General features: G+C 35.6%; 5 protein-coding genes and 6 non-coding genes across 14 annotated transcripts; 10 read left to right on the top strand and 1 right to left on the bottom strand.

Moving 5' to 3' along the window:
• Positions 1-1,950: 1,950 nt before the first annotated feature.
• On the top strand, positions 1,951-3,663 carry LOC108852213 (F-box/kelch-repeat protein At4g39590). The gene is made up of 2 exons (XM_057008290.1): positions 1,951-1,956; positions 2,269-3,663. Exons 1-2 carry the CDS (start codon positions 1,951-1,953, stop codon positions 3,475-3,477), a joined length of 1,215 nt encoding a protein of 404 aa, XP_056864270.1. The 3' UTR covers positions 3,478-3,663.
• A 558-nt stretch (positions 3,664-4,221) lies between these two features.
• LOC130512068 (small nucleolar RNA SNORD96 family) lies at positions 4,222-4,307 on the top strand. Its single transcript, XR_008945629.1, has one exon. It is a non-coding gene; the product is annotated as a small nucleolar RNA SNORD96 family (small nucleolar RNA).
• Positions 4,308-4,347: 40 nt separating this feature from the next.
• LOC130512179 (small nucleolar RNA Z221/R21b) lies at positions 4,348-4,427 on the top strand. Its single transcript, XR_008945739.1, has one exon. It is a non-coding gene; the product is annotated as a small nucleolar RNA Z221/R21b (small nucleolar RNA).
• Positions 4,428-4,583: 156 nt separating this feature from the next.
• On the top strand, positions 4,584-4,651 carry LOC130512237 (small nucleolar RNA U49). The gene has a single exon (XR_008945794.1). It is a non-coding gene; the product is annotated as a small nucleolar RNA U49 (small nucleolar RNA).
• Positions 4,652-4,852: 201 nt separating this feature from the next.
• LOC130512235 (small nucleolar RNA snoR2/U65) lies at positions 4,853-4,992 on the top strand. The gene has a single exon (XR_008945792.1). It is a non-coding gene; the product is annotated as a small nucleolar RNA snoR2/U65 (small nucleolar RNA).
• Positions 4,993-5,029: 37 nt separating this feature from the next.
• LOC130512175 (small nucleolar RNA snoZ7/snoR77) lies at positions 5,030-5,109 on the top strand. Its single transcript, XR_008945735.1, has one exon. It is a non-coding gene; the product is annotated as a small nucleolar RNA snoZ7/snoR77 (small nucleolar RNA).
• A 58-nt stretch (positions 5,110-5,167) lies between these two features.
• LOC130512191 (small nucleolar RNA Z43) lies at positions 5,168-5,271 on the top strand. The gene has a single exon (XR_008945749.1). It is a non-coding gene; the product is annotated as a small nucleolar RNA Z43 (small nucleolar RNA).
• A 1,272-nt stretch (positions 5,272-6,543) lies between these two features.
• LOC108852829 (probable inositol transporter 3) lies at positions 6,544-9,259 on the top strand. The gene is made up of 3 exons (XM_018626309.2): positions 6,544-7,086; positions 7,471-8,196; positions 8,398-9,259. The coding sequence occupies exons 1-3, from the start codon at positions 6,544-6,546 to the stop codon at positions 8,872-8,874; spliced, it is 1,746 nt and encodes a 581-aa protein (XP_018481811.2). The 3' UTR covers positions 8,875-9,259.
• Positions 9,260-9,379: 120 nt separating this feature from the next.
• Positions 9,380-10,224, top strand: LOC108851721 (uncharacterized). Of its 4 annotated transcripts, none has more exons than XM_057010061.1 (2): positions 9,380-9,615; positions 9,809-10,224. In XM_057010061.1, the coding sequence occupies exon 1, from the start codon at positions 9,441-9,443 to the stop codon at positions 9,609-9,611; it is 171 nt and encodes a 56-aa protein (XP_056866041.1). In that variant the 5' UTR covers positions 9,380-9,440; the 3' UTR covers positions 9,612-9,615; positions 9,809-10,224. The 4 variants fall into 4 exon arrangements, with proteins under 4 accessions (XP_056866041.1, XP_018480684.1, XP_018480683.1 ...); XM_018625182.2 differs by having other exon boundaries at positions 9,381-9,615; positions 9,852-10,224; XM_018625181.2 differs by having other exon boundaries at positions 9,381-9,615; positions 9,803-10,224.
• Positions 10,225-12,105: 1,881 nt separating this feature from the next.
• LOC108853319 (uncharacterized) lies at positions 12,106-13,168 on the top strand. Its single transcript, XM_018626742.2, has 3 exons — positions 12,106-12,251; positions 12,486-12,567; positions 12,872-13,168. The coding sequence occupies exons 1-3, from the start codon at positions 12,195-12,197 to the stop codon at positions 13,057-13,059; spliced, it is 327 nt and encodes a 108-aa protein (XP_018482244.1). The 5' UTR covers positions 12,106-12,194; the 3' UTR covers positions 13,060-13,168.
• An 877-nt stretch (positions 13,169-14,045) lies between these two features.
• Positions 14,046-17,328, bottom strand: LOC108848758 (chaperone protein dnaJ 13). Its single transcript, XM_018622192.2, has 11 exons — positions 17,021-17,328; positions 16,636-16,922; positions 16,008-16,205; positions 15,783-15,897; positions 15,609-15,695; positions 15,431-15,519; positions 15,240-15,324; positions 15,100-15,153; positions 14,862-14,942; positions 14,700-14,777; positions 14,046-14,610 (listed from the first exon to the last, which is right to left on the bottom strand). Exons 1-11 carry the CDS (start codon positions 17,171-17,173, stop codon positions 14,215-14,217), a joined length of 1,623 nt encoding a protein of 540 aa, XP_018477694.1. The 5' UTR covers positions 17,174-17,328; the 3' UTR covers positions 14,046-14,214.
• Positions 17,329-19,148: the final 1,820 nt, after the last annotated feature.

Genomic DNA, 19,148 nt, shown 5'->3' with positions numbered 1-19,148 from the left:
GTATTTATAGTATATCATGTGTAGTATTGAGGAAATTAGTTTATTAAGAAAGTTGTACAGAACTACTTATTTCACACTCTTCTTGGAATTCATGCCTACTTTGAAACAAAGTCACACTTTCGGTCCAAAGAGCTTACCTTGTATTATGGTAACATGCGATCCAGCTATCATATGATATTAGTCGAAAGACATTTTAAACTCTTATTGTACAGTATGGTGGTCAATCTATTTTTTAGCACTATATGTGTTTTCTTCCGAGACCATTTTTCCAGGACTCACGGGATCATCTGATATAACATACAAAAAATCGTTTTTTTTTGCATAGCAAAAGATTTGGGAAAGTGGGTGTGAAATGAGTAGTGAGACAGTGCATCCGATTTGTGGGGTTGGTGAATCATGGAATTGGTGTTGCTCTGGTGCTGCATACTGTTGGTTAAAAGTTCATGTAATCATGGTTCTCTTCTCTATTTTAGGACCGCACTCCTTTACTAATGGTGACAAATACGATTTATAAAACAATAAATCATTCTTCACTAATGGTGACAAATACGATTTATAGAGCAATAAATCATTGTCGCTATTAATTTGAAGGTCACCATTCACTAAATGTGTTTAGTTAACCCTTTCGGTTATTTTCTTCTTTTGTTTGACATATATAGGTGTGTAAGAGCATGATTAGTGGTAGTTTCTTGAGAAGAGTATCTGCAAAATATATTAATAAAGAACTAGATCTTGACCCGCCCGACCGGGCGAGTATTTATTTTATGTTTTTAATTTTTCTTTTAATATTTAAATATAAATTTAAATATTAAATTTATGTTTGCAATTATAATAAAAATTAAAATTAAAATTTTAATAAAATATTCTGATATAAATTTTAAATTTCCTAATTAAAATAATATAGAGGTGGATCATAATTTTTTCCAATTCAAAAATCTTAGCATCCCTCAAAAACAAAGAGAACAAAATTATAAATACATAAAACATATAACCATATTTGGGACTATAGTTTCTATTAAAATAAACTTGTTAAAGAAAAATAATGTTACGCTGTTTTTGTTTATTTATATAGCTTGACCCGTGACCGTATAAATATTTTATTTCACTTTATTTTTTTTCTATGTACTAATGGTATACTATATATATTTGTAAATTAAAATGTATTATATAATTGTTAATATAACATTTTTAAAACATAACGATTTTATTTATTAGTTTTAAATAATTATATTTTGTGATTTAATCGTCTATTATATCACAATGTATCATATAAACAAATCTTATATTTATAACTAATTGGACTTATATAAGAAGTATTATGCTAATAATATAAAAAAAAATTAATTTATATTTTTATGTTATATAAATTGATTATATTTTATATATTAAGAAATATATTTTGGTTAAGATTTTGTTAAGGAAATTTATTATTTAAATTAGAAAAAAATATTAAATGCTTAAATCTATTATTTAAATTAGGAAAACGCAATCATACTTAAATATAGCTTCATTTAATACCTCAATGGCATGACAATGTAAATATAATGAAAAACTAAGGTTTAATTTAATTTTGTACTTCTGTTTTAATAGAATAGATGATAAAGTAAGAAAGAGAAAGAAGAAATGGTGAGATAAGTTTCCTGATCAAGAAATGTTGAGCAGTTGGGAAGAAATGATTTCTATAGATGTCTTGTTTTTATTAGTAGGATTATTTATCCTGATTTAAAGTTAATCAGATAAATAAACCATAGTAATATATTAATATAATTGCTTAAAGAATCGTGTCCGAGAGACTTTGCGCTGCTGATGCTCTAAGTGTAACAATCTATACACGTCATAATGATCACATCTATTGATGTTTCACCAACCTTTCCTCAGCAGGGCACGAGCATGTATAGGATCTATATGCAAACTCCAGTACACACAACTCCCTGTGACAAGAAAGTCACAATGTCGGTTTTTCACTATTTTTCCATATTTCTAAGTTTTTCTTTTCTAAATTCTTATGTTAGTTTTCCTTTTGATTATGAATTTATGTTTTTCTTTTTTCATAGTTAAACCTCCTCTTGGTTTACTATATATACAATAGCCTCATGGCACGTTATTAACACAATCAATCAATAAAACTTTCTTAAAACCTATTGCTTATTTTTCAGGTTACTTGTTAAGTTCATACAAAGAACTTCGCATCATACGAACTCTGGTTTTCGATTTGATCCTTCTACCTCAGTGATCATCTCCTACACCTTTGTTTACTGACCGCGTAAGAATATGACCAAACAATCGCCAGAAATCTCGATTTTGTCTCTCCCTCACGATTTGCTACTGAATTGCTTAGCACGCATCTCTAGACTGTACTATCCAACTCTCTCACTCGTCTCCAAAAATTTCAGAGCTGTCGTTGCCTCGCTGGAGCTTTACCAGACCCGCTCTCGCTTAAACCTAACCGAGAGTTGCCTCTATCTGTGCTTACGCTACCATCTGGATCGCCTTCGTGACCCTACCACAAATTGGTTCGCTCTCTGCAAAAAACCAAACCAAAACCTAACCGACCGGTCAAGTGGCTTCCTTTTCATCCCAATCACTTCTCCCTATTTGCGTCATGAACGATCTCTGAGTCTAACATCTACCGATGTTAGCCTCGTAGCCGTTGGGTCTAACATCTACAGGATCGGAGGGTACACGCCTTTTCCTACTTCTAAAGTCTCGGTCCTTGATTGTCGGTTCAACACGTGGCACAGTGCTCCACCGATGCGAGAGAAGAGGAGCTCCCCTGCAGCGAGCGTAGTTGATGGGAAGATATACGTAGCAGGAGGGTTTGAAGAACTCAGTTCCGTGGATTGGGTTGAAGTATTTGATCCAAAGACTCAAACTTGGGGAAAGGTGACCGATCCTGCCTCTGAGATACGTCCATCAAGAGCTGAACTCGAAAGCTTTGAACTCGGAGGAAAATTGTACGTATTTGGTGATAAGCGTGTGGTTTACGATCCCAAGGAAGCTAGTTGGAACATGATAGAATTGGATATGGATATATATATGGATATGGATGAGGATATAGCTATGGCTATGGATATGGATGAGGCTATGGATATGGAAATGGATATGAATCGTGTGGCTTCTGCAGTGTCCTATTCTCACGGCGTGATAGGAGATGTCTTGTTTCTTTGGAATAAAAGAGAGTTTAGATGGTTTGACTTTAAGTCAAGCTCATGGAAGAAATTGAGAGGTGTTGAAGATTTGCCTGATTTTGGTGGAGATTGTAAAATGGTGGATGTTGATGGAAAGATGGCTGTCTTGTGGGAGGTTTATAGGCGTTTAGATGAACATAATGAAGAGATATGTATTTGGTGTGCTGAGATTGGGATTGAGAGGCGCGGAGATGAGATGTGGGGGAAGGTGGAGTGGTTTGATGTCGTACTCACAACCCATGAGCCATGTACCTTGTCCGATGCGGATGTTATTTCTGCTACTGTTTGATTGATATGCTTGCTGATGAGAACACTTGTGTTGGTAGTTTCGTTTTGTTTTTAAGTATTTGCTTTCTTGAGGTATCTCCCTTTGGTTTGATATTCAACTCTAATGAATTATTGTTTCATGTTTTTCGTTGAACAAGATTTGCGTTTATTTTCACATGTAGTGTCTTGATAATTTAGCTTGCTAAAAAAAAAATCCATAGGGGTCGTTCGTTCTAATGACCCAACAGCATTTGTAATTGTCAGTTCACAACTACAATAAAAAATAAGTATTGGGCTATTATATCGTGGCCTTTTATAAATGACATAAAGCCCATAGCAAAGGCGGTATGAGAATCTCTAGGGCTTCCCGTTGCCCTAATCTTATCGTCGTATATAATAAACATCATGAACTAACTTGTTTCTCATCACCGCTCCTACCTCCTCCTTCAGACAACAGTTTGTGTCTTCTTTGTTAGCTTTCTCTATTGTAGTTTGGTTTCTTTGTTGTTGACGCAAATCCCCCTCCAAGGGATCATTTACTTTAAACGGAGCAATCTTAAAAAAACAGTGATTGTATAATCCACAAGTAAACGTCATAAAGGAACGCTGTAATCCGAAGGACGTTGTAGGAGCCTCACGGCTTCTCCGTCTGAGGATTCTGGCTCTCATATTCCATTGCTCTGCGGAGCGGCGTCGCTGCTTTTACCGTTTGAGCCGGCCATGAGATCTATATTTCATCTTAATTTTGTAGAATTAGGATTTATTATAGCCGATGAGGACATCAGATTATAAAAGAACACCATCTTTCGGGACTGATTATTTATTGATGTTACTTCTGCAATTCTGAGGCTTTAGTGTTTTGTTATTACATTTAGTTTTGTGTTATGTTAGAAGGCAGTGATGATTGAGAATGTCATGCACCACTCTGATTTCGTGCTGATAACTATCTCTACCCATATAATTTCTGAGCCTTTATTTAACAATTTTATATGTTTGGTTATAGAGATAAACCAAATGATGGTCATTATTAATGATATAACCTTGATGCGGTCTGTATTGCTTGTGATGTTATCTTTTGGTTGCTGATGGTTTATTACTGTTTTATCTATGATTGAATTTGAGTTAATTGCCCGATGAAGAAGAATTCCCAAAAGATAGGAAGTGCCGTATGACAATTTAAATGCAGATTCGGACTGAACCGGGGAATGCATCCGGTTTTTGATTTTCTCTGTTCCCGATCATCTTCTTAACCGGATTCGTTTTACCGAACCGGTTTTAAAGTTTGTTTGGTGCAGGTCATCTTGACCGTACTTTCCTTTAGTTTCTGTGTCCGCTTCTGTTTGGTTGATTTTAAACGGTTTTCTGAGGGTTTTTATTATGTTGATTTTGTTGAAATTTGTTCGATGCCACGTCTGCGATAGCTTTTTGGCTATGATCGTCGATGCTACATTGGACATAAACAGATGTTTGTGTTTCGCTTTTCTGATAGGAACCTGTGGATCTTGTGATCTTTGGGGCCAATATGGCGATTACATTTTTTAAAAATTGTTAATGTCACTAGTGGGGAAAGTAAATTGATGATGATTATTGCTAAAATATGGAATTACCGTCTGAGTTTAATTACTTTGATGTGAAAACGCTGGCTTTACTGAAATTACTTCCCCATATTTATGAAGTGTTTTGCTTTGTTTTGTGTAAGTTGATTACTTTGTGGACAGTGACGATTGATATTGAAAGGTCTCGTTCGTCGTAACATAGGCTGTAAAATGCCTATTTGCCGACCATTCTGTTATATCATCACCCATATTCCGAGTCCTATTTTTCTTGTATTCAGATTGTTATTTTTGAACTTGCCGATGATTAAATTTGATAAAGACAAGCATATGTCTAAATAATCTGTGTTGTTAAGTTTTATCTTCATGAGGCTGATCTTTTACATCTTTCCGTTTTTATTTGTCTCCATGATTAGGAATGTTTTGTGCATGTGGATTCATGACTTTATGATTAAAAAGACCATTGACCCGTTCAGTACCTTGTTTGAGCCTGTCGCTTGTGGGGTTGGAGACTTGTATACATTTAACCCTTCTTCGAAAGTATGAAGGGCAACGCACATTTGGTGGCAGCTTTAATTGTTCAGTTTTCTTAATACTCATCTCAAGAAGCCAATAATAAATTCACATTCCTTGATCTTTTGCGTTACGCAAATTGTGTAAAAAAGATAATTGACAATTATTAACAACGGTCTCAGAAGTGGTTCCAGTGATGTTTCAAAACATTTTAGAATTTGTTCAATTAGTTCTAGTGTCGTTTGAAAACATACTATAATTTGGGATGTTTCAAAACATTTTAGAATTTGTTCAATTAGTTCAAGAGCTTTTCTGAAAAATTCAATTGTTATGACAAATTTGTAATCAATTTAACTTCCTATATAGATTAATAGGAAGTTGGGAACCAATCTTGTGGATTTTCATTTGAATATGAATACAAGATTAGTCAGTCACATTCATTTTTGGTAAACACTACTGATCAGGCTTCTGAACATCAACAATTCTTCATACTCATGACGATGGTGAAATGGGCCATGTGATGCTTTTTTCATAAAAGCATTAGCATAGAACCTTTCACACACATCAGTAATCTTTATGAAAAAATCTTTATGAAAGATTAAAAAAGAAATGTGATTGATGAGATTTTGTTTATATTTTTGTTCCATATAATAGATAAATTGTTTTATGTGTGTTTATGCATATAATTGAAAATAAACCTGTTAAGTTTTATTTTGTTGTTACTTTTTTGTGGTCAGCTTAGGTTTTTATTCTAAAAATAGAATGGTAGTTGTATAAACAAGAAGCAGATGGTGATTTGGCATGTCGAATTCACAGAAAACATTTTACCATTTTTGTGGCAACTGTCTGCTTTGATCTTTTAATAACTGAAAGTAGAACTTGATGTTCTAACTCCTTTTATAAATCCTTTTCGAACTGGCTCTCTTCTTAACCATTTCTTCAAAACATCTAACAGTCAGGTGAAAACGTTATTGGAGCTTTTTAAAACATTACTCCGGTCTCTGTTTGTGCCAGATACAGAGATGGTGGAACGTGGAATAGCCAGAACAGAGGAGATACGTTTCACAGAGGTGTGGATGACGACATGGGAGACACCTTACATCATGCGGCTAGCTCTCTCTGCCGGTATAGGAGGTCTCCTCTTCGGCTACAACACGGGTGTTATTGCGGGAGCTATTCTTTACATCAGAGAGGAGTTTGATGTGGTCGACGACAAGAGATGGCTCCAGGAGATGATTGTGAGCATGACCGTGGCTGGAGCCATCGTTGGAGCAGCGGTAGGAGGATGGTACAACGACAGGTTTGGTCGGAAGACGTCTATTCTCATTGCCGACGTTCTCTTCGTGGTTGGAGCTGTTGTCATGGCCCTTGCTCATGAACCGTGGGTCATCATCGTAGGCAGACTCTTGGTGGGTTTTGGAGTTGGTATGGCTTCCATGACTTCACCGCTTTACATCTCGGAGATGTCTCCAGCGAGAATCAGAGGCGCGTTGGTTAGTACCAATGGACTTCTCATTACTGGAGGACAGTTTCTGTCTTATCTCATCAACCTCGCCTTCATCCGTGTAAGAAGCAAACCAACCAACTTATTTAGGCATGCGGTTATTAACCAAACCAAACCTTCCGAACATAACCAAAATGTCTGTTTTTTGGTTTTGTTCGGTTTAATTCGGCAATTTAGAAAATTTGGTTTTCAAGTTCAGTAACCAGTTTATTTATTTTCTTATAAACTTTAAATGAAACTATACCAAAACTAACAATTTTTTTTTCTAATCAAAATTTAACCGAATTAAAATTTTAAGACCAAATTGACTGATAACTGAATGAACTTTTTTCGGTTCAATTCGGTTGAACCGAATTAACCGAGCCAAAAAAACCCGCATGGCTAAACTAACTCATGAATATGCTGTTTCAAGACTTGCAAGAATCTCACAATCTAGTGATTGCAGACACCAGGGACATGGAGGTGGATGTTGGGAGTCTCTGCGGTTCCAGCGATCATTCAGTTCTGCTTAATGCTGACATTACCAGAGTCTCCACGTTGGCTTTACAGAAACGACAAGAAGGCTGAGTCCAGAGACATCCTCGAGAGAATCTACCCTGCAGAGCAAGTTGAATCCGAGATAGCTGCACTCAAAGAGTCAGTCATGGCAGAGAAGGCTGACGAGGATGTCATCGGCCACACCTTCTACGCTAAACTCAAAGGCGCTCTCTCTAACCCCGTCGTCCGCCACGGCCTCGCAGCTGGTATCACCGTCCAGGTCGCACAGCAGTTGGTGGGAATCAACGCGGTCATGTACTACAGTCCCACTATCCTTCAGTTTGCGGGTTACGCCTCGAACAAGACAGCCATGGCTTTGTCCCTTATAACCTCTGGTCTCAATGCGTTGGGGTCGATAGTGAGCATGATGTTGGTCGACCGTTACGGCAGGCGCAGGCTTATGATCATTTCCATGTTTGGTATCATATCTTGTCTTGTCATTTTGGCTGCTGTCTTCTCTGAAGCTTCGAAACAAGCTCCTAAGATCGATACGAGAGACTCCATAAGCTTTGCTACGAATGGTACTTGTCACGCCTTTGCCCCCTACACAGCCTCAAAGGCTTCTCCATCTAACTGGAACTGTATGAACTGTCTAAGATCACATTGTGGATTCTGCTCCAACAAAGCACAAGAGGTAATAAAAACTATTTTTAGTCAAAACAAACAAAATAATAATGAGTCGGTTGACTTCCGGTAGCCGGATTCCCACGATTATAAAAAAAAAATAGTCATGACCGTTAGAACAAAATTAATATTAACATTATTGTTTGTGCCACTCTGGTACTTAAAAAAACAAAAAAAAAAACATACTGATGTCCTGATGTGTATGTGACAGTACGCACCTGGAGCATGTGTTGTTCTGTCTGCTAACATGAAGTCATTGTGCCACTCGAAAGGAAGAACATACTTCAAAGACGGATGCCCCAGCAAGTTAGGTTACTTAGCCATAATCTTCCTCGGCCTCTACATCATCGCCTACGCGCCTGGTATGGGGACAGTGCCATGGATTGTCAACTCTGAGATATACCCTCTACGCTACAGAGGTCTGGCGGGAGGAATAGCTGCAGTAGCAAACTGGTCGTCGAATCTCGTCGTGAGCGAGACTTTCCTGACACTGACTCACGAGGTTGGTTCGTCAGGAACGTTCCTTCTCTTTGCAGTGTCCTCAGCAACAGGATTGATCTTCATATGGATGCTTGTGCCTGAGACCAAAGGGCTTCAGTTTGAGGAAGTGGAGAAGTTGCTAGAAGACGGTCTTAGGCCTAGCTTGTTCCGACGGATTAGTAGAGCTAAGGAAGTAGATACTTCTTAGCTGTTACTTTCTTCTGGCTGCAAAAGCCAAACAAAACAACTCATACTAGTTTGTAAATTCATTATTTATTTTTTTCACTCTGCTCATTACAGCCAAGAAGCTGAACTAATGTTATACCTAAAGATAGACATATACAAAAATATCATTACTGTCAACAAGTGAGGTTGAATAGAGATATGCTAAGGAGTGATAAAAAAAAGTTTAAAAGTGGTAAACCTTTGATCAAATTGTCTAAGGAAACAAGTGATAATGAATGGTATTGATATGGAATAAGAAGAGGGAAAATGTAATGATCTTTGAGGTCTTTGAAGGATGAGAGTTAGGACATTTGATGTATGCATGTGGAAAGTGAGTCACACACATCCTCAAATCTCATCATTCATACTAGGATTTTTGGGGGTGTTTCTGATCATTCTTAGAAGAAAGAGATTAAAAATAAATTAAAGATAATAGTAAGGGCTCTTTTAGTAATTAATATTTATTTATAACACCCCCGCGAATTCGTTTCTTTCTTTCTGTTGACCTGAAAACTTGCGGAGAAGGAGAAAATTGCAGAGAGAGATCAGATGGGAATAGTGAAGAGCTCCGTCTCCCTCTTGTTGGGCACTGCTTTCGGAGTTTACTTGGCTCAGAATTACAACGTTCCCAACATCAGGAAGCTCACCAACACCAGTCTCGTCGTCGCCAAGCACATCGAGGAGAACTATCGCAAGCCCAAGAAGGACGACGTTGAATGATTCGGTACCCACCACTCTCCTCTCTCTCCCTCTTTAATACCCTTTATTAAAGTTTGGATCTTTTAGGGTTTTTCTCGTATCTGTTCGTAAGGATCGTGATCGTTCTCGTTTATGCTCTGTTTAGGAAATCTAAAGGTTGAAACTTTATAGAGGTTTTGTTAACAATGTTTTTTCTCTATAACCCCAATTAGTTTCAGTTGTTGTCGGATGTATCTATGTTTCGTTGCTGATCGATTGTAGAGACAGGGAGAGGAGAATGGAGATGGTGGCTCGAAGCATGGTTTGGTCGGAGAGAGTATTGATTTGATTTTTCTCACTAGGAACTTGATTTAACTTCAAAAGGTTTGATTGTATTTTGACATATTCTGTATCCCATTGAAGTTATCAGTGGGACTTGTGGTGTCGCTTCAATTCTTGTTTTATAACTGTCATTATACTGGCTAAACCCAGCAATGTACATGTCATTATCAGTGTTTCAAAAAAAAAAAAAGTGTTTCAAAAAAAAAGTACATGTCATTATCATATACTCTCTTTTCTTTTGTTTCTTTGGCAAAGATGTAATAACCACAAACCCCTGCTAATATCTTGTTTGATTAAAGGATTATTTATAGTTTTTTTAGTCTTTAGCTAGCTGAGAGGTTTCTGAGGTTAATAAGAATTTGCATAATATTGCCACATTCTCTATAGACATGTCCCTCCACGCATACATTAATGGATGATATTGTTAGAGTAATGGTTTATCAAAACTTGTCACTAAAATCCAGAGTTTGATTACTTTTGCTGAGAGGTTTTCGTCTTCTTCTTCTTCTTTTGCTGAGAGGTTGATTTCGTATCCATGTTGGATCAGAAGAGGAATTTCATATTATGCCACATTCTCGAATTTCTCTAAACCATGTTCCCTCCATGCTTTTGCTTTGTTCAATTCTGTCTCTCATCATACATTGCCATGTATTTCTTAGAGAAGACTACTTCATAATTTAGAAGGTTTTGTTGTTCATACTTGTATGGATGATATTGAAGCAATGGTTTTTACCCATTATGCTTCCAATTACTGTGGTCGATCTACCACTTTTACAAAAGAACATTATAAATTGGTATTTCTTCGGTTATTTGTCCATCAAAACTTGTCTAAGATATGTTTTGATTAGTTATATTTTTCTATCAAGAACCAAACACCTGAAAGCTTGTTCATGAATTGTGGTACTCTATAGACAAAAATAGCATGTTTTAATAAAGTACCATTTTGTGAAAGTCTTAGGTCCTTGAATGAGAAGTTTTCTCTAGAATTGATGTGCACCAAAAAAGTAAGGTATAAAAAATACAAGGGATGGTGGCTATTACCAATTACCATCATCTTTTTTTTTTTTCACTTTCCAATACTTTCATTAGATCTTCAGCCTGAAATTTTACAACAGGACACTAGCAGAAGACAAGAGCTCTAGAAAATAAGAGAAACTAAGCAGGCAGATAACATACATATCTCCTGATACTACAGACCAACTGGGAAACTTAAGAACATAGATAAACCTAAAGACAGTTCAAACATGGCTACAGACACTATCCAAAGAGACTGAAACAAGACCAACTGGATGGCTAAGACCAGAGAACAAAATAAAAAGAATGGTTCAAACAGAAATTAAGAACATGGCTATAGACCAGAACATTTGCTTATCCCTCGTCCCAGAGATCTCTTACCAGCGAGGCCGCAATAATAGTCCCGGTGACCAACAATCTCTGAAAGAACCATCCAAACAACTAGAAGCACAAACTCTGGAGGATAATCACAGCAGAAAACCGATTTAACAAGCTCACAATGCCATCTTCAGAGAAGAAACCAAGGAATGGAAGACAATGACGGCAAAGGGGAGGAAACTGAGAGAGCTCTCCTCAGAAAAGCACAGCCGTTTCAAGATAGTGCTTCCACGAGCAAGGTAAACAGATCCAAAGGACACAAACCCTTCACCAGCACATCCAAGAGCCAACAAGCAGAGAGAGGCTAGAGGGGATAACATGACGGAAAGACCGTCAGATCTGAAATAAAAGTAAGACCATACCGCTACAAGCCACCTGCAAACAGCTCAACCATCATCTTGACTTAGTCTATTAGAATAAACCCCAAGATATGTAATTTAACTCTTTTTTGAAGAATAGACTTTTCTCATTGACATTTTCTTTGTTATTTCTTTCGCTTTTAATCTCACGTTTCCGTAAATTATTTGGAAAAAGTAGAAAGCAGTTTTATCTCGTTATGTAGGCAAATTGCTATTAATCCAACTTGCTACTACTTTAGAACACAACCTTTAGTTTGGTTTTAATCCATGATTGTTATAAAATTAAATATTAGTTTAATTCAGATTGTGGATGAAACGTGTAAGGATGGGAGTTCTCAATATAATTTTAGTGTACGACAAAACTGAATGTCTTCCTCACATACATACATAGAAAACATACATTCCTTTCTTAATTGGTCAAAGCCCTTCATGTCTAATGATCAGACCATATAAAAGAACCCTTTACATACACGAATAAACAGATACATTTACAGCAAGCCGGCCTTGTGGGACGCAAATAAAGGAGCCGGCGATGCAGGCCATGCGGCTGCGTACCCTCATGCTCTGTGAGGAACTCTCACTTCCATCGGTACGTCATGTATTTACATTCTTCTGTTAACCAATCATTTCATGCATCTTTAAAGCGAAAAACAAAAAAAACTATTGCAATCATCTTTCATGATCATTCTTTTCTTCTTTTAAAACTGAACAGTTAACTTGTGTTTTTAGAAGTATAACGAGATTTTTTAATCATTGTTTGTTCTTTTTAGTTCAAATGTAAAGTGCTAAAACAACATGTATTAACATGGAGAACAAAATTCAGTTTCAAGTTATAGTGATAAACGCAGATGTGGGATGTGTCCATTGTCAAGACAGAGTCTCTAAGATTGTCTCCAAGATGACCGGTGAGATCTTTATCTACGTACATATTAGTATATTACCACCAAATATGTGTGTTCATGAATAAATGTGTTTATAAAACTAATTATTTATAAAACCTACAAGCAACTTGGTATTAATTATAGTTATGCTAATTCCTTGGCTGCTGCCTACCGTTTACCATCGTCCTTAATCGCTCTTAAGAAGAAATTAGAACCCTATTGTTTATTTCTAGTTGTCATAATCGATGTTATGTATTCAAATTTCATTAGTATAAAACGGAGAATAATTACCTATTTATTTTTGACCAAAATAAATGGGATTTGACAGGCATTGAAGAATACACAGTTGATGTGAAGAACAAGCAGGTCATGGCACGAGGTGACTTCAAACCACGTTTGGTTTCTCATCATCTCGCCTCTCAAACTCTCTCCCAAAAAGCCAAACGTTTTTTTCGACCACTAAACGTCTTCCTTCGCTCAATTTTTTGCAATTGTCTATGTCCAAAGACATTTTAAATTATCTCGTAACTCATCACACTAATTAATAGTGGTGCAAAGTAATTAATATCATTGCAGGATGATGGTATGTATCACACATAAATCACATGGTCAATATTTATTTATATTTTTTGGGTTAACCTTTCCTCCAAAGAAAATAGCTTTAAAAGTGATATCATTCATTGATAATGACATTATCTTAAACAGCTTGCTTCACAGTTTTACAGTAATTTCAAATTTTATTTCTAATTTATCAGTAAAAACAAAATTTATTTGACAATAAACTAAACATGTAAAATGAAAATCGATATAAAATTTAGGGAAAATTCCATAAAAATACCCCAACTAAATTTTGTTAAGCTTTTTAATACCCAAACTTTTTTACTATCCAATTTAATACTCCAACTAATTATTTTGTTCATTTTAATACCTAGAATGTTAAACATGTACCCACTTTAATACCCAAACTTTATTTATTTTAATAAAAGTTCTAATAAGTTTCAAACAAAAATTTTAATTTTTTTTTAAATTTACAAAAAATCAAAAAATTCTAATTTTTTTTGGTGTTTGAGAAAGAAAAGTAACTAAATAGTGTAAAATATTAAATTTTGTAATAAAATTTCTAATTTTTAAATACTGTATTTAGTTTGTTTTCTGAAATAAAAAAATGAAATTTATTTTTATCATTAAAATTAACTTATTTTTAAAAAACTAACTTTCCATGGTTTATCTACCTTCTTTCCTAAATCTTAAAAAAAATTAGAATTTTTTGAGTTTTTTTTGTAAATTTTAAATATTTTTTAAAAATTTTGTTTGAAACTTATTAGAACTTTTATTAAAATAAATAAAGTTTAGGTATTAAAGTTGGTACATGTTTAAAAGTTTGAGTATTAAAATGAAAAAAAATAATTAGTTGAGGTATTAAACTGGGTAGTGAAAAAGTTTGGGTATTGAAAAACTTAACGAAATTTAGTTGGGATATTTTTATGGAATTTTCCCTAAAATTTATAGCAAACAAGAATGCTTAATTTATTGAGAAATGAAAGTGAAAAAGGTGCCTCAAAGGCGAGTAGTGATGAATAAACATGAAACTGGAAGTTACAAAACCCCAAATAAACTTTTGCGTATTTAATTTAATTAAAACAACAAAGTGGAGAGTACCTTTCTTCATACTCACTGGCCAGCTTGTGGTAATACCAACTCTTCACAGTCACCAACAATTGCCTCAAACGTACGAGAGTTGTAAGTGTAGGCAACGTATAGCTGCTTAGGTTTGTCGGGACATGGATCGCAAAAGCCCATGATCCCTGATTTCTTCACTCCTTCATGGAGCTTGAGCTCCCCGGAGTCACTCACAAGGAAGTTCATGGGCACCGTCACGTCAATGACACCTGAATCCACCTCTTCTTCTTCCAAGCGTTCGTGTCTTCTCTCTATGGCTTTTGCGTCACCGTACAAGGCTTTTGTTACTATGAGCCCGCCTGTTTCAGCTTGCCTGTTTTTCTTCCTAGTGGCTACGTTTTGTAGCAATTGCTGAGCTTTCTCAGCTGATTTCCTTGCTTCCCGAACCTAACACACACAATTTAAGAAGAAAAAACTTCATAACTAGATCGTTTATCATGAACTCACAAGGTACCAACTCAGAAGTAATCAATCACCTGGCCATAAGTTTTCTCCATGTTCTCTAAGGCCTTTCGTTTTTCTCTTTTCTGCATATACGGCTTCACCACGAATTTCTGCGAGTCCAACAGTGAAAACTCTAGTAAGGCAAACACCCTTATAGCCAGAGAGACTTTTTTAGAGGGTTCAATCACTCTTACCTTTAATAAAAAGTAAAGAGATGTTGGAACAATGAATGCTCCAGTGGCAAATACTGGACTTATATATGCAGAGAGCAGAACCTGCACGTTTTTAAAGATAATCATGGATTTGTTAAGGTGTAGAATCCATCCCCTAGGTTCTTTGAATTGTGGTCTATTCATACATTCTACCATAGAGATTTAAACAAAGTTTGTTCTGTTCTTATAACTAAAAAGGAAGAAGAAAGTTAAGACTCACAGGAACAATCAGCTTTTGACCACCACGGTGTAGCTCTAGTTTCCAAAATACACCCTACAACAAAAGTATAAAAGCACAGGAAATTAGCAGATTTCATAATCGCTAAGATTGCTCTGAAAAGTTTTAAAGATAAGTAATACCTTGAGTCCTATTGTATACATCATTCTTACGGTACTGAACTCAGATATCTTCCTTCCACCACCGACCTCAATCTCAAGAGCATTGCTGAAAAGAGTTTTTAAAAAAAACATCCTTAGTCAAATGAGAAAAAATAATAGCACCACCACACATAGAAAGACATCTATCATACATATCTGCCAATAACGCATACCTTCCAATTCTACCTGCAATGCGACCGTGAGACTTGGACGAAAGTTTACGAGTATAGCGAGCTGATGCTCCGAGTCCACCAGTCTCAATCTGGTAATTGCAAAGATCATAACTAGAGAAAGTAAGTGACTTTTGGTCCGAGGTGGAACTGTAAGAATGCAAGTGGGAAGTGAGCGTACCTTCAAATCACCACCAGCAGATACATTCTCGTCTCTTTTTTTCCATCCTACTGTGATTCCTGATCGCATACCCAGTGCCAGTTCAATCTGGAGTGAAGAAACTATTTAAAACTCATGAAAAAAACTGCTCTTAGAAAGGTCAAAATTCAAAACCATAAACAGAGAAGAACATACGTTTCCACTTGAAGTTTCTGAGAGCTGCCGAGTCCACGTGTTGGTAAGGTTAATGGAACCATCACTAAAAGACTTGGAAATATTGATAGTGGCAGTTGAATGTATGGACAACTGACTGCCCCCCAACAACAACAAAAAAAAAGAAATCCATAAAGTCTAATCAGTTAAACCGTTAAATCTTCCTAGAAATATATTGGCTTGAAAAAAAACACTCATGCGCCTTACCGTGTTGTCTGCATTCCGATAAGAGACTGCAGACCTGTTGAAGCAACAAACTCTATGGAAGACACTGGAGATAGCTGCCGTCTCAGAATGGCAGTACCAATTCCACCACCAGAGCTTTGATTGGCTGCTAAATTTCCACCAATGGCAACAACATCATCTTTTGATAGCTGAGACTGCACTTGACTAGCCATAACCATTCTGAACAGCCACAAAAAGAAAAGAAAAGGCATCAAAGACCAATAACTACTTGAAAGAAAAACGTTAATAAGAATCCTAAAGGGGTCAAGCTTAATGTTGAGCACCAAAAAAATCCCACACAATACACATAGCTAAGACACAAAGTTCACATCTTTCCTCTATAACCTTATGCTACAGAAACATTCCGAGCTAGTAACTATCTCCAAGGCCAAGTTCAGCACCCAACTCAAGAATCATGCCACCAAAAAGACATCAAAACTTGGAAAGAACACATAGATAACACACAAAGATCAAATCTTTTCTCAATAACCATGTACTATAGTAACATTCCCACCTAGTAACTATCTCTAAAGTCAAGTTCAGCACCAAAATCAAGAACCTTTCTACCCTAAAAACACATCAAAACATATAAAGAAGTAGAGAAAAGTACCCTCTCATGATGCCATCACCGTCTAAGAAACTCGGCATAGAAAGATTGAAGACAATAGAACCAGTGGGCATAAAATGAGCCATCTTCTTAGCCTCTTCCTCTCTCCTTTTAATCCTCTCAAGCTCCTCCTTGACCTCCTCAGCCTTATTCAACCTAGGACCAAGCTCCAACCCGGAAGCCAATCCCTCCATACCATACAAATCATATATCAGCCTCTTGGTCTCGTCAGATAGTATCTCGTATGCTTCGCATATGCGTTTGAAGTTCTCCTCAGCTACCTCCTTCATCTGCACCACCCAAAACCAAAACCAAAACAGAGGATAAATAAAAAAAATCAATAAAAAAGGGAGAGAAAGTGCTAAAAGATGAGATTTGAGATACGAACAAGAGGAGAAGGGGACTTGTCGGGGTGGTAGACTTGAGCCCATTGACGATAAGCTCTTCTGATTTCTTCGTCGGAGGCTTCTGGTGAGAGATTCAGTAGCGCGTAGAGTTCTCTGTTCTGGGGACCTGTTCGTGCTGCTTCGTCGCCCATCATTCAATTGTAATCAAAATCGGAATCGCCGGAGGGGGTTTAGGGGTTTCGCGGCGGAGATTTGTGAGTTTTGGGGTTTTTGACGACGCCGATGCTCTCTCTCTCTCTCTCTCGGCTTAAGCTTTGCTTTTGACGGTTTGACCCCTCCTTGCTTGAATCCCAAGTCCATTTTTACTTTCTGTTTTCGTCCCTATTATGTTTGTGAATTTCTATTTTTGGCATCTTACTTTACAATTTGTTTCACTGAGTCCCATTTATTTGTAGGCTGACTGGCTCATATGTTATGGGCCTTTAATGGATCTTATAAGATTGGACGTCTATAATGGGCCCTGTTTATTGAACTTTGATGTAGTTAGGAGATCAACATAGTGGTTACCTTTGTAAGATAATGTAGAACAAGCTTTAGTTAGAGTAGAGATGCTCTAGTGAGCTCTTATTAAAAAAAAAGAAAACAAACATAAAAATTGAAGTAGTTCGTTGAGGACATTTACTCAAAATGCAAGAGTAGAGATATTGAATAACTTGTTGGACATTTACTCAAGGCAACTCTAGGTTTCAAATTCACAGTCGGACATTGGAATTAGTCCATAACTTGTTCTGTGTCTACTGCTTGGGTTTCACGGAAAATGATACTAAATCGTAATTATCAACTTTTTTTTTTGAAAGAAGTATTGTTTTCTGACCATTAAATCTGTAATCAGCTGAGGGAGGGACGTTTAAGACAGTAACATGTTTACAAAACTTTTTTTGGAAATTACATATGTAAATTAAACCTTAATTTGTGTTTCCATTAACGATTTTGAAGACCATTTTTGCTTAAATCTAATATAATATCGTGTACATATAGATTCATTGCTTTTATCATATAAACTTAATCCCATACGCAAATACACAACCAAATATTTCGGTAATTACTTTTTGAATACTGAATAAACTTTTAAAAGGCCGTCAAAAAAAAATTTTAAGAGTATCGAGTTTATGGTAAAATTTGATTTTTCATAAATTTAAGGTATGATAAATCTGTATTGATAAACTACAAAATGTAACTATATTACAAGTCAACGGAATTAGAAGAGGCACTTTAGTGGATGTAACTTGTGAGCATCTTAAAGACCATTTCACAGACATTATGGACTGACACGGTTTCAACCATGAGAAGAGTCGTATGATTGTTAATCAGTCAACGTTCCTTCATTTCCTTCCTATTTCCCTTTAATCTATTCTCCTCCAATATTTTCTTTATTAAAGAATATATTCTAGCTCAAAAAAGATCTAATACAGCCTAAACATAATTATACAACATGATTTTTTTTTTTGTCGACAAAATTACAGACTCATGTGGACTCTGTAAACCAAACTGGTTGCTCTGTATCTATATAGACAATTATACAACATGATACTTTATCTAATAAATATATTTTCAGTACTAGCAATATTTTTGTAATACTATATCAAAATGTTACACAAAATTCTGAAATGTTATTATGTTTCAAAATGGATAATTCATACTTCCTTCATTTCATAAAAAAATATCATTTTAACATTTTCATACATATTAAGAAAATATTGAAATGCATTTTAAATTCTTATTAGCTACACATATCCAACCAATAGTATTTGATATAAATTAATCTATTTATAAAATTAATACATTTATGATTAATATGAAGCTGAAAGTTGTATTGAACTAAAAAAAAAAGAAAGTTGTATTGAATTATAAAATAACATTCTTTTAGCAACAAGAAAAAAATGTTAAAATAATAAATTAATATTTCTTCCGTATTACTTTAAGTGGTATTTAGGAATTTTAATTTTGTTTTATAATAAGTGATGTTTTCACAATTCTATATAAAATTTAATGTCATTTGAAATTTATGAACAATTACAATATGTTGTATCTTTTTTTATTAGTTGAATTAGTTGTATTTTATATTATCAAGATAAATTATATAAAAATTTGTATTTTCTTAATTTTTGT

Source organism: Raphanus sativus, chromosome 4 (assembly GCF_000801105.2).
Source record: "Raphanus sativus cultivar WK10039 chromosome 4, ASM80110v3, whole genome shotgun sequence".
In the NCBI taxonomy this organism is placed as follows: domain Eukaryota; kingdom Viridiplantae; phylum Streptophyta; class Magnoliopsida; order Brassicales; family Brassicaceae; genus Raphanus; species Raphanus sativus.
The sequence above is the reverse complement of the archived record's forward strand: the minus strand, read 5'-3'. Positions and strand labels throughout refer to the sequence as shown.